The 12,154-nt window shown below is 47.6% G+C and overlaps 1 protein-coding gene across 1 annotated transcript in view; it reads right to left on the bottom strand.

Moving 5' to 3' along the window:
* GRIK3 (glutamate ionotropic receptor kainate type subunit 3) overlaps positions 1-12,154 on the bottom strand; it is a 241,274-nt gene that overhangs the window by 81,085 nt on the left and 148,035 nt on the right. The window contains exons 2-3 of the mRNA XM_052636773.1: positions 11,578-11,754; positions 2,530-2,787 (exon numbers count right to left, since the gene is read on the bottom strand). Of these exons, the coding sequence (XP_052492733.1) occupies positions 2,530-2,787; positions 11,578-11,754 (435 nt within the window). The remainder of the gene's footprint in view (positions 1-2,529; positions 2,788-11,577; positions 11,755-12,154) is intronic.

The raw sequence follows: 12,154 nt of genomic DNA, 5'->3' as shown, positions 1-12,154 counted from the left end.
GGGCTTGATGACCCACAAGCTGTCCCCTTGAAATATCCTGATTCTGGGAGCATACTTCCTACTAATACTATTCCTCATCAAAGTCATATTATTGTTTGACTGAATCCAACACTGAATACCTAGTACTAAGTGTCTTCTTAACTAAACCAACGCCATTACTGACTACCCTACGTTTTAAAATGTTTGTTGAATAGAATTAAATATAAAAATTGAATAAAATGATAAATACTGAAGGAAAAAGTGTGTTGGGCATTGGGAAAGGTGAAGAAATGAAGATGCTATCCCATCTTCTTTTAAGAAGTTAATCATATTGTAGGGGAGTGAGTGCCCACCCAGAAGCCACTGGTCGTCAGAGCCAAGAATCAGGTGTTGTGTACATACAATCAGAGCTAGCCATCCACAGGGAGAGGAGGTTCCAGATCTCAGCATCTGCTTGGACCAGTCTCACCAGGACCGCCTTGATGCCACAGCATCTTCCTCTGCAAAGCCTCTCTCTCTATCTGCATCCAGCATATGGAGGCCCCAGTCCTGCTGGGCAGCAGTTTACGTCAGTGTCTACTGCGGCCACTCTGTGCCCATGACACTCCTACATAATTTCAATACGATCCGTTCATATCTAATTCTTCTCTCCTATGCTGGCCCCAAGTTCTCTTCCAAGCAACCCTTTTGTGCCTGCCTGGACCAATATGGCCACCTCTGCCCCAGTCTTCTTGCTCCACGTTCTCCCTCTAACTCTCTGCACATTGCTGTCAGTTCAGCTCAGTCGCTCAGTCGTGTCCAGCCCTTTGCGACCCCATGGACTGCAGCACGCCAGGCTTCCCTGTCTATCATAAACTCCTGGAGCTTGCTCAAACTCATGTTCATTGAGTCGGTGATGCCATCCAACCACCTTATCCTCTGTCGTCCCCTTCTCCTCCTGCCTTCAATCTTTCCCAACATCAAGGTCTTTTCCAATGAGTCAGTTCTTCACATCAGGTGGCCAGCTGTCAGTACCACCCTCTAAAACTCTGCTTTTATTATTCTATGTCTTTGTTCAACAACACTCAATGGTCCTCAGCCACTTACAAGATAAAGTCTGAACTCTGAAGCTAGACTGCAGAGACCTTGCCCATAGCCTGATACACACTGTGTATCTGATCTTTTCCTCCCACCTACCATACTGGGATCCCCTGCGGTTCCTCCTTCATATAACACCTTCATGACTCCTCTTCCTGTCCACCCATCCTCAAAGCCAGGCTCATGTCGCTGTTCCTCTGGTATCAGCCCACACCAGCCAAGGTCATGGAGCTTCCCCTCTCCAAGTGCCTCTAGCTCTGACTGTATGAACATGTCACTTGGTTCTTAGCTCTGATGGCCAGGAAAAGACCAGTGAGCTCTGGGTGGGCACTCACTCCCCTTCAATATGACTAACTTCTCAAAAGAAGATGGGATAACTTCATCTTTATTTCTTCTTCCTTACCAGTGCCCAACAAGCCATTTCCTGCCATATTTAATTACAGTTTATTTCCATTTTATTTTCAGCTCAACTCAACTCAACAAATATTTAAACAGTATTCATTGTACCAGGTGCTGTGCTAAATGCCAGAGGCACAGAAGGTTCATGGTCTGGATGCAGAAACAGGCTCCGAGACAGATAATCATTCATAGTGGTGCGTGAAGACAGACAAAAACACAGGGCTGCAGTGTCACAGGCTGAGACTTGGAGCTGGGCAGCAGTGCCTCTCAATGGCTGGGGGCAGTGAGCAGGGGTTGGGGGGATCTCTGCCACCCAGGATCTACCGTCCGGTGCTTCGGATAGAGCAGGAACTCAAGAGATGCTTGTTGAATCCTGAGTTAACAAAACAACTTCTGAGTGTCTCTTCTGAGGGAGTCTCTCCCCACTACCCTGACTCCCCATTTAGGAGGTAATCAAGAGCTGACATCCAATCACAGGGAGCTGAGAGCTGGAGGGCTCTCTCCAAACTGGCTGCTATAGTTCTTGGCTTGTCACGTGGCAGAGCAGGGCCAGATGGGTTAAGTGACTTGCCAAGGTCACTCTCTAAGAGGCAGGGCTAAGAAACGTTTTGGGACTTGAGTCTTTGGAAAGAAGGAGGCAGGGAGGAAATAGCTCTGTGCTGCTCAGCTATTAAGTGCAGGGTCAGCCCACATCATGCACTGTTTGGTTTGAATCCAGAGTCTGTGCTCACAGCCCCACAGCACAGAGCTGGATGTGTGTGCTTCTGGTGAGAATGTGTGAACGTGAGGGTGTAGGCAGGTGTGGGCGTGGCCATGCAGGTGTGAGTGCAGATTGGAGCATGCTGCCTGGGTTGGGGCGGGGGCAGTTCGGGGCAGGTGTGGAGCAGCTTGGGTGGGTGTTGCTGGTGCGCACAGGGTTGTGGGTGAGTGCAGGGCGAGCATCAGTGTGACTGGATGAGGCTTGGGTGTAAGTGTGGACAGGGCGGCTGAGCTGAGCAAGCAGCAAAGAACCCAATCCCGGGGCTCTGCCACCCTCCCCTCCTGCTCTTGGTGCGGCCAGGCATGGCTACTCACCGGTGCTGTCATCATAGACCACAGTGGCCGACCGCCACTTGAGGTACTGCACCAGGTCGAGGATGGCGTGGCTGAGAGATGCGTAGTCCGGGTACAGGTTCACGTAGAAGGTGTCTTTGTTGTCCAGTGGGTGGTGCTTCCAGCGCAGCTGGATGTGGGGCACCTCCAGCGCATTGCAGATGGATTGGACAGCATTGGTGCAGGAGCCCTGGGATGGCCCGAAAATGGCCACCACCCCCAGCGCCAGCTGGTCGCAGGCTGCAACGGGAGGAGGGAGGGAAGGACAGTACAGGGGTCATGCTGTCTCATCAGGCAGCCGGGCACTGTGAGCATGAGTGGCTGTGAGCCTGATGACCACTCTGAGGCTGCACCACTGATGAGCTCTCTGAACCTCAGTTTCTGCATCTCAAAACTGGGGTTGCAATAGTCCCGGCCTTAGAGAATCATAGGAAAGTTGAATGAGATAATGAGTATACGCTGTTGAGGGGAATGTCAGTTGGTGTAGCCACTATGGAAAACAATATGGAGGTTGCTTAAAAGGCTAGAAGTAGAGTCACCAAATGACCCTGCAATCCCACTCCTGGGCATGTATCTGGAGAAAGCTCTAATTCAAAGAAATATATGTACCCCATTGTTCATCACAGCACTGTTTACAATAGCCAAGACATGGAGACAACCTAAATGTCTATCGACAGATGAATGGATGAGAACATGTGGCATACAGAGGCACATGTGCGTGCGCGCACAAACACACACACACACACACACACTGGAATATTAGCCATAAAAAATGAAATAATGCCATTTGTGGCAATGTGGGTGGACCCAGAAATTATCATACTAACTGAAGTAAGTTGGACAGAGAAAGACAAATATCATGGTACCACTTATATGTGAAATCTGAAAAAAAATGATACAAATAAACTTACTTACAAAACAGAAATAGACTCACAGACACAGAAAACAAATTTATGATTACCAAGGGGGAAAGAGGCATAGGGATAAACTAGGAGTTTGGGATTAACAGATATACTCTGCCATATGTGAAATAGATAATCAACAAGGCCCTAGTATACAGCACGGGGAACTATGCTCAACATTATATGTATGTGTGTGTATGTGTGTGTGTGTGTGTGTGTGTGTGTGTGTGTGTAGTTCAATCACTTTGCTGTGCACCTGAAACTAACACAACATTGTAAACCACACTGTAACGCTTCAGTTAAAAAAAAGACAGCACAGAACTCATGAAGCAGAAATGATGATTGTGTATCAACAGTGCTTAACAGTATCTGGTGCTTAACTGACAACTGCTGAGTGAATGGAGGCTGAATCCCTGCCTTCAAACAGCTACTCGTCCTGCGGGAGGCCCAAGGGCTTAGGCAGCTCAGAAGGCAGATGCTTCTGGGACGGGCAAGAAACACTGGGCACAGCGGAAGCATGAAATGAGTAGGAACCAGGGCAGCTGGGGCTCAAAGCAGGGCACAGGCTCATGCAGGGACCATGCCTAAAAGAGCCATGAGGTGGGACCTCAGGGGCGGCCCTGGGGAGGGCTCTCCAGGAGCCACTGCCCCTTCTCTGGCAGCTATCTCTAGTTTTCCTCTGGGCTCCACTGCCTTTCCCACTTGCAGCCTCTGAGCGGCAGGGCGACAGGCTCTAGCTGGACTCTTCACTCACCACCCCCAGGCCAGTCATTGGTTGGGAGGCTGGTCATGTGACTAGTTGGAGCCAATGGGATGGCATGAGACCTCTCAGTGAAAAGGGGCAACTTCCTGCTATAACTGGACCTGGGAGGAGGTAAGATCTGGAGGTAGTGTAGCCCCTGGTGCGCACAGAAAAACCCTGGTGCTTGTCTGTGAATGGAGTCATTGTGGAGGAGAGCCGAGCTAAGAGACAGAAAGAAATATGGGCCCCGTGATCAAGCGGCACCCTGGACTTCCGTTACCTGAACCAATAGGTTCTCTTTTTGCTTAAGCCAGTTAGGATTTGGCTTTCTGTCACTTGCAACCCTCAACCCAGCATTGTGGCCACCAGCTTGTGGCCATGGGAATGACACAGTGCGCACATATATGAACACACGATGCATGTGGGAGGAGGCAAGACATGGATGAATAGTGGATTCACACATGTCCTGGCTGCCTCAAGGGCCTCTGGGAAAGGCCTGGGCTCTGGCCTACCCCTAAGCTTTGCAAAGCCCAGGGCCAGAGATCAAATAGAGGCCCACATATCAAGTGGCTAAATATTTAAGTACTTTAAGTCAAGCTAACAAACTGTTTTATAAAACATGCCCTTTCCTTCTACCTTGGCAAATACGCTCAAAACAACCTGGAAAGTCAGGTGAGAATGGAGACTTCTACTCAGTGATGTGGGGAGGGGTGGCACCAGCTCCCCCACTCCCTGCCCCCTCCTCTTTGACCACTGGTTTCATATTGAACCATAAAGGGCCTTGAATGCGTCATATGGACACCCTACTTCTCATGTCCAAGCTCTGTCCACACCCCTTACAAGGAGCTGTCTACTGGCTACCCCTGGACAGGGCCTAGGAGTATGACCATGGCAGCGTGGCTGTACCTCCAGAGGATGGCACATGTAGGCTTGGAGGCGAGCACAGAGCCAACTGGGCTGAGGACTGCAAGAGGGATCTTGAAGGAAATGATTTTGATATTGACTGTGAGATGGTAAAGGAACTGTCGTGACAGTTGTGATAGTCATGATGGTGTCTTCAGACCACGTTGTGAGGCTGTTGATGATCATGGTGATGGCACTGGTGGGGTGGAGCGGTGATGATGCTGTAACAATGGGGGGATGGCGATGAGGGGATTGACGACGATAAATACGTCAGTGTCACGCAAGTAATGGTGATGATGATGGTAGCAATGAAGATGGTAGTGCTGATGAGAGAGGAGGTGATAACCATGTTGATGGTGATAACAGTGATGGTGGTGACGATGAGGATGCTGATGATGCGAGAGTGATGTTGGCAAGGATGTGGATGGAGCTGGAAACAGCTTTGATGGCATGGATAAGATTGGTCATGATCATGTTGATGCTATGACTGTAATGGAGGCAACGATAGGGGAATGGTGGTGGTGATGTTGGCGTGGATGAGACTGGTGATGATGAAGACGCTGCTGTCACTGCTGTGATGCTGCTGCTGCCGATGGCAGTGCTGATGCTTCAGGAGTGGGGGTGATGCCACGACTGACAGGGGCAGTAGTGACTGTGGTGACGGGCAGTGGGGTTGAGGTGTTGATAGCGGTGATGACAGTGTGATATGATGACAGTGACCACACTGGGCTTCATTCTGCCAGAGATGCAATGACCAGATCCCACTGTTGGGTTACAGGAGGGGTAAGCCCTGCCTTTCACCTGTTTCTTCTCTGTGGCCTCTCTCCACATCCCTTTTCCCTTCATGTTCCTTCCACCCTCTGAGGGGCTTCCGGCCTGGAAGAATACTGCTGCCCCAAAGGGATGAGGAGTGTAGGGTTATAGCAGCCGCAGCTTTATCTCCAGATGTTTCCAGGGCAGCAGCCAACTCTTGTTCTGGCAGCCCTGAACACACACAGCAGTAATTACATTATTGGTGACTTCAATTTTGAATCCATTTTCTGGTCATTTTACAGTAACTCAGTGGTTCACAGTCATTGCAGGAGTCCACAGCCTGAACGCACCCCCCCGCCACCCCCTTTCCATGGCAATTGTAGTTATAGCAAAAATTATCCCAATCAATTTGTGTCTTAAAAGGAACTGAGCCGCCCAGAGAATAAATGAAGGCAGAGGAGCCTGGGGAGGGCTGGGTCGATTCCAGGCTCACTCCGGTCAGGCTTGGAAGAAAACACAGACGCTCTCTGAGTTGTTGGCTCAAGCACTGCCTGGCAGTCACTCTTCTTTTAATTTTCCACAAAACATTTAAAAATAAAGACAATAAGTGAATGTCCCTGTTAATGGGAAAAGACCTTCTGGGCCTCATGTGGAGGGAAGGACTGATTCAACCAGGGCTGGCCGGGCAGGCGGTGCCAGGCTCTCTGCCTCTGCATCCTCTCAACCCACAGGGCCTGAGGTGGCTGGGTCCAGCTGTGATGAGAACCTCTGCCCAGAAAAAATGAATTACCATTGGGTTAATTAGAATGAGGCCCAAGTTCACCCCCCTGGAAGAGTCCTAATGATGCTCCCAAGAAATACATTTTTAAAAACCAAAGATCAAACGGAAAAATAAAGATCACAGAACACGGGGTTCCCCGAGGGATAGAGGGTACCCAATGGGGAGTACGATCCAACAGCAGAAATGCCTTCAGGGTCAGACAGCGATGATTCTAACCACAGCAGGGGTCTGTCTTAGGTGTGTTATCAGAAGGACATTAAGGGAGAGTGATGGTAGACAGGAGCCACTTAATTTTTTTATTGAGATATAATATAATTCAGTGGAGTGCATTAATTTGAAGCATAGACTTCTATGAATTTTCACATATAAATGTCCTCATGTAACTACTACTTAGATCAGAATACAGAACATTTGCAACACCTAAGAAGGTTCTGTCTTCCCCTTTCCAGTTTATATCCACTGGACTCCCTCCTCCAAAAGTAATCACTGTTCATTCACTCAACAGTGTCTGTGAGCCTCATCCATGATGGTACGCATAGCAAGAGTTGCTTCTGTTTTTATTGCTGATTCAATTCCATTGTATAGCTGTACCCTCCCCCATCTATCCATTCTGCTGTTGATGGACCTTTCATTTATTTCCAACTTTGGCTATTATCAAGAAAGTGGCTAGGAATATCCTTACACACATATATTCCGCTTTAGTAAATATTTCCACACAGTTCTCCTGAGAAGTTGAACCAGTTTTCACTCCCACCAGCATTATGTAGAAAAAATATACCTCAACTCATACCTCCCACCCTACCCAGAAAATCAATTTGAGACAGATCATAAAGCTAACTCTGAAAGATAAAACAATCGAACTTTTAGAAGAGAACATAGGAGAATATCTTCATGACCTTAGGATAGAAAAAAACAGAACACAAAAGGCATTAGCCATAATGGAAACATTGATAAATTGGACTCCTTTGAATGAAAAACTTTGCTCCCCAAAAGATACTACTAAGAGAGCGAGGAGGCAAGCTCATTGGCAATAAATATATGCAATACGTATATGCAAGAAAGGACACGTGTCCAGAATGTATAAAGACTCCTACAAATCAATAAGAAAATGACAAGCAATTCAATTTTCAAAAGTGGTTGAAAGCCTCGAAAAGACACTCCAGGAAAGAGAAGCTCCAAATGATCTATTAGCATATGAAAAGATGCTCAATAACTCTGGTCATCAGGGAAATACAAAATAAAACCACAGTGAGACATCCGCCACATAAACCACCAGAAATAAAACATGCTTCACCACAAGTTAGCCATAGACATAGAGCAACCACAACTGTCCTGCTTTTCTGCAGGGGCATGGGGTGCTGATTGGTACGGCAATTAGTTGGAAACCTGTTAGGCTGAACATATGCACACTGGATGACCTCACATTTCCACTCCTAGGTATGCATCCTAGGAAATCAACCCTGAATATTCATTGGAAGGACTGATGCTGAAGCTGAAGCTCCAATACTTTGGCCACCTGATACGAAGAGCTGACTCATTGGAAAAGACCCTGATGCTGGGAAAGATTGAAGGCAGGAGGAGAAGGGGACCACAGAGGATGAGATGGTTGGATGGCATCACCAAATCAAAGGGCATGAGTTGGAACAAACTCTGAGGGATAGTGAAGGACAGGGAAGCCTGGCATGCTGCATTCCATGGGGTCTCAAAGAGTCGGACATGACTGAGCGACTGAACAACAACAAGGTATGCAGCCAATGAAAAATGTGCGCGTTTGTGCGCCAAAAGATATCCACAAGAATGTTCCTAGCAGGAGCACTCTGTGGCCTCACATGGAAACAACTCAAATGTTCAACAGTAAATTTGCTTTTTAAACATTGTGGCCTATTCATATAATGGAATACTACGCGACAATGAAGAACAAGAGACCACCGTTACATCTGGCAGCAGAGATGAATCTCAAGATCTAGTGAAGGGTGAAGGAAGTGAGACTCAGAAAAGTATATATTGGTATTCTACTCAGGGAAAGTTCAAAGACAAGCGAAACTAGCATATGGCACCAGAACCATGATTCTGTATTTACGTCATTGAGGAGGCAAACTGACGTGCCACTGAGCGGAAGCAATGGAGCAATCACATGATATACCCACACACCCGTATCCACACAGCCAGGGGTCAGAGATGTGATGGAAAGGTCCAGGGTGTTAAGAGATGGAAGCAGGGAAATCTGACCTTGTCTATGGGATTGGGGAGGGCTCCCTGAGGACCAGGAGGCTAAGAGAGGAGGGAGGAGTTATTTAGACAAAGAGGTGGGGTGGGGGAAGGGAGTTATAAGCAGAGCAGCATGTGCAGAAGCCCTGAGGTGGGAGGAAGCACGGTGTCCTGAGGACAGCAGGGACGACTAGAACCCAGAGACAGGGGCAAGCGGCGCAGATGTGGCTGGCGGGCCACGTTGGTGGTAGACTAGACAGGCCCGCAAACAAGTCATGTGACCTCCTGTAGGATGGGGAGGGGCTGTGGCTTTGGTCACTTGGACCAATCTATTGGACTTTCATAGCTGAGTGTCTCCATCTCGGGTCTGCTCACCCACCACCAGGCCGTTCCACATAGTGTGGGACTGTGAGTTCCCACTGGAGGAAGCTTCTTGGCAGGCTCTGAAACTGCTCCTGGCTCACTGCTGGGCAAGGTCTCTGCACTGAATGGCTTGCGCACCACTAGAGAGTTATCATAGTCTTTTAGTGAATTTTAGGGGAAATGGACAGAAGGCACAGCCTGGTCCTCTGGGGTGGTTGTGTGCATACAGACCTCTGTGTTCTGTCTCCAGGCATCGGTTTTGTGTTTTGACCTTTTTACTGAGCAGTTTTGATTGAGGTCAACCATTTTCCAGCTGGACAAGGCCAGGCAGAGGGTGCCAGCATGGACTCTCAGCAGGGAGATGGAGACCTGACTGCACGGTGTTGGCCGCAGTGCTTGCTGGGAGATGGCTAGGAGGATGGAGGTAGGGAGGAGAGCACGCCAGCACCAGAGAACGTGAGTGATGGAGTGATGGGGAAGGACCACTCTTCAAGGCTAGCAGGGTGAGTGCCTCTAGTTTGTGTGCAGGTTGGCCCTGAGGCAGTGGCCTCAAAAATCTCAGTGACAGCTGTGTTCAATGTCAGAGACCCCTCCATCTTCAGTGCACAAGGCAAGAAGGAGCAGGGTGGGTGAGACAGGGACCACAACGGGAAAGTGCCTGAAGGTGTGAAGCCCCTGACCTGATGGTTCAGTGGCTGGACAGCAAGGCAGCCAATGTAAAAGGAGCAAAGTCTGCTGGTACTTTGTGTGAACCAGGCACTGCTCTAATCACAGAGGTGTGCCCATTTTGTAGATGGAGAAAACTGAGTCACTGTGTATTTTGTGCAAGGTCACACAGCAAATATCAGAGTGGACAGGGTGCAACTCTGGGCTGTCTGGCTCCAAGCCCATGCTACTCTGCCTTTCTGTACAGAGAGGTTTACTTTACAAGGGGGCTTTGCAAAAGAGCTGGGAGCAGGCAGCACCTTGGCAAGTCTGCACTTGAGAGCCCAGGAGACCTGGATTAGCTACTGGGAAGCCCTTAGAAAGACCAAGGGGATCTTGTGGATGGGCTGTCTTCTCAAGATGCATGGATATCACAGTCAGCTCAGCCTGGGCAGTGGTCCTGGGCAGTGATGCTCAGCCTCCCATGCCCTGTCCTCATACTACGCATTCACAGATTCATTCAATGACCATTTCATTGAGCACTTACTATATGCCAGCCTTTTAGGTGCCAGGCTATATCAGTTAACTAAGAGAGAACCTTCTTTTCAGTGGTGTTGGTAAGGAGGGGAAAGACATTAAATACCTACAATGATTTAATTTAAAATTGTGATAAGGGCCTTGAAGAAGAAAAGTGAGGATCTATAAAAGAATATTATGGGAGGAATGACCTAGGTTTCTCTGGGAACCAAGATTCCTTAGGTCTGAGGGTTTTTTTAAATGGAGTTCCATGGACCTCTAGGGTTCTTTGGAAGTTATTCCCAAAGTTATTTAGGCCTTTAAGTTAAATTCCACTTAAATATATGTATATGGTATTTTTAAAAGACAGTAACAAAAGGGCATACTTGTATACTCAGACGTGCTATATGCCACATTGGAAACTGGTAGCTCATTCATGTATTGACAAATTACCATGATTTTTCCATGAGGATCTTGGAATAAAGTTCTCCAGTCCTTTCTGTGCAGGCATTAGAGTTTACTGTAAACATGTCACTAACGTGAAAGAATATAGCCCAATATTTTAGTTTTGACTTTTTAAAACTCAGGTATGGTGAAAACTGTTTGATTGGATTTACTACAATTATTTTTGTGAATTATGGTTTTATTGTTATTATGCAGCAAAAAAAAAAAAAAGGAAAACATACTTAAGCTGAGGTCAGAGTCAGACTTCAAGTGTCATCCATCCCTGGGGTCAAATTGTTGCAGCCACAGACACAGCTGTTTTTGTTTTTAGCAAGTCCTTTTATGGCAAGTAAATGTTGCATGTTTGAATCTCTACATAATCTGTTTTATATATATTTTAAATACCAATTTACTGGGCAGGATTTCAATGAAAGAAAAAGTAAATGTGAAAATGCTGGCTTTGGTTCATAGGCTGTGAAGACCTGAGCTGTCTCCTCATCCATCTCGGATTCCATCCCTCATACCCCACCCCTTCCCAAGGCCCTTCATGGCCTTTGCCTGTGGCCTGGGAACTCCTGATGGACAAACCACTGCTCCTGGGAGGTGACTCAACTTAAGCCTAACTGGGCCTGCGGCTGGTCCAAAAACCAGGCAGAAAAGGCTCTAATCCCTAAACCCAGCCAGAGGTTTGGTATGTTTTAAGGACCTTGGACAACAAACACAGGCCTATGCCCCCCAAGGCCAGAAAGAGGACGGTGGGGCAGCACACTCACCCTTCTTGGTGGCCTCGAAGCTGTCGTGGAAGTGGATCCTCTGGATGTCATAGGTCAAGGTTGTGTTGGGCAGCAGAGTCCTGTTCCTGTTGATGATGTTGGCAGAAAATCGAAAGGCATGCTCCTCGGCATTCATGACCTGGGCGTTGGGGCCGTCTGCATACTCAAAGATTCCTCCTGCGAGAGATGGGGAAAACTGTGTGTGCTGGTGAAGGAGGAGATATGTTAAGAATATGCTTGGCTCAGAAGGTTTTATGGGCAAGATTCTTACCCCAAGTGTTCAATAATATGCCAGATAATCCCCCTATGTAGAAATTGTGCCGGAGCATAAGAAATATGAAAATTCTCCTAGTTCATTTCCCTCAGCTGGCAAATTCCTGGTAACAGAGACTGACAAACAGAGCTAAAATGAAACTGACCAACTTATGAATGTTGCTATGAAAATTCTCAGTAGAATGCTGGCAATAGACTCTACCAGAATATTATTATAAGGATAACATACCATGATCACAGAGTTGTATTCCAGGAATGTAAAGTGTGGTTCAATATAGAGAAATCTATGAATATCATTCCATCA

Source organism: Budorcas taxicolor, chromosome 3, assembly GCF_023091745.1.
Source record: "Budorcas taxicolor isolate Tak-1 chromosome 3, Takin1.1, whole genome shotgun sequence".
Classification (NCBI taxonomy): domain Eukaryota; kingdom Metazoa; phylum Chordata; class Mammalia; order Artiodactyla; family Bovidae; genus Budorcas; species Budorcas taxicolor.
Note: the sequence above shows the minus strand (reverse complement) of the source record. Positions and strands in the feature narration are given on the sequence as shown.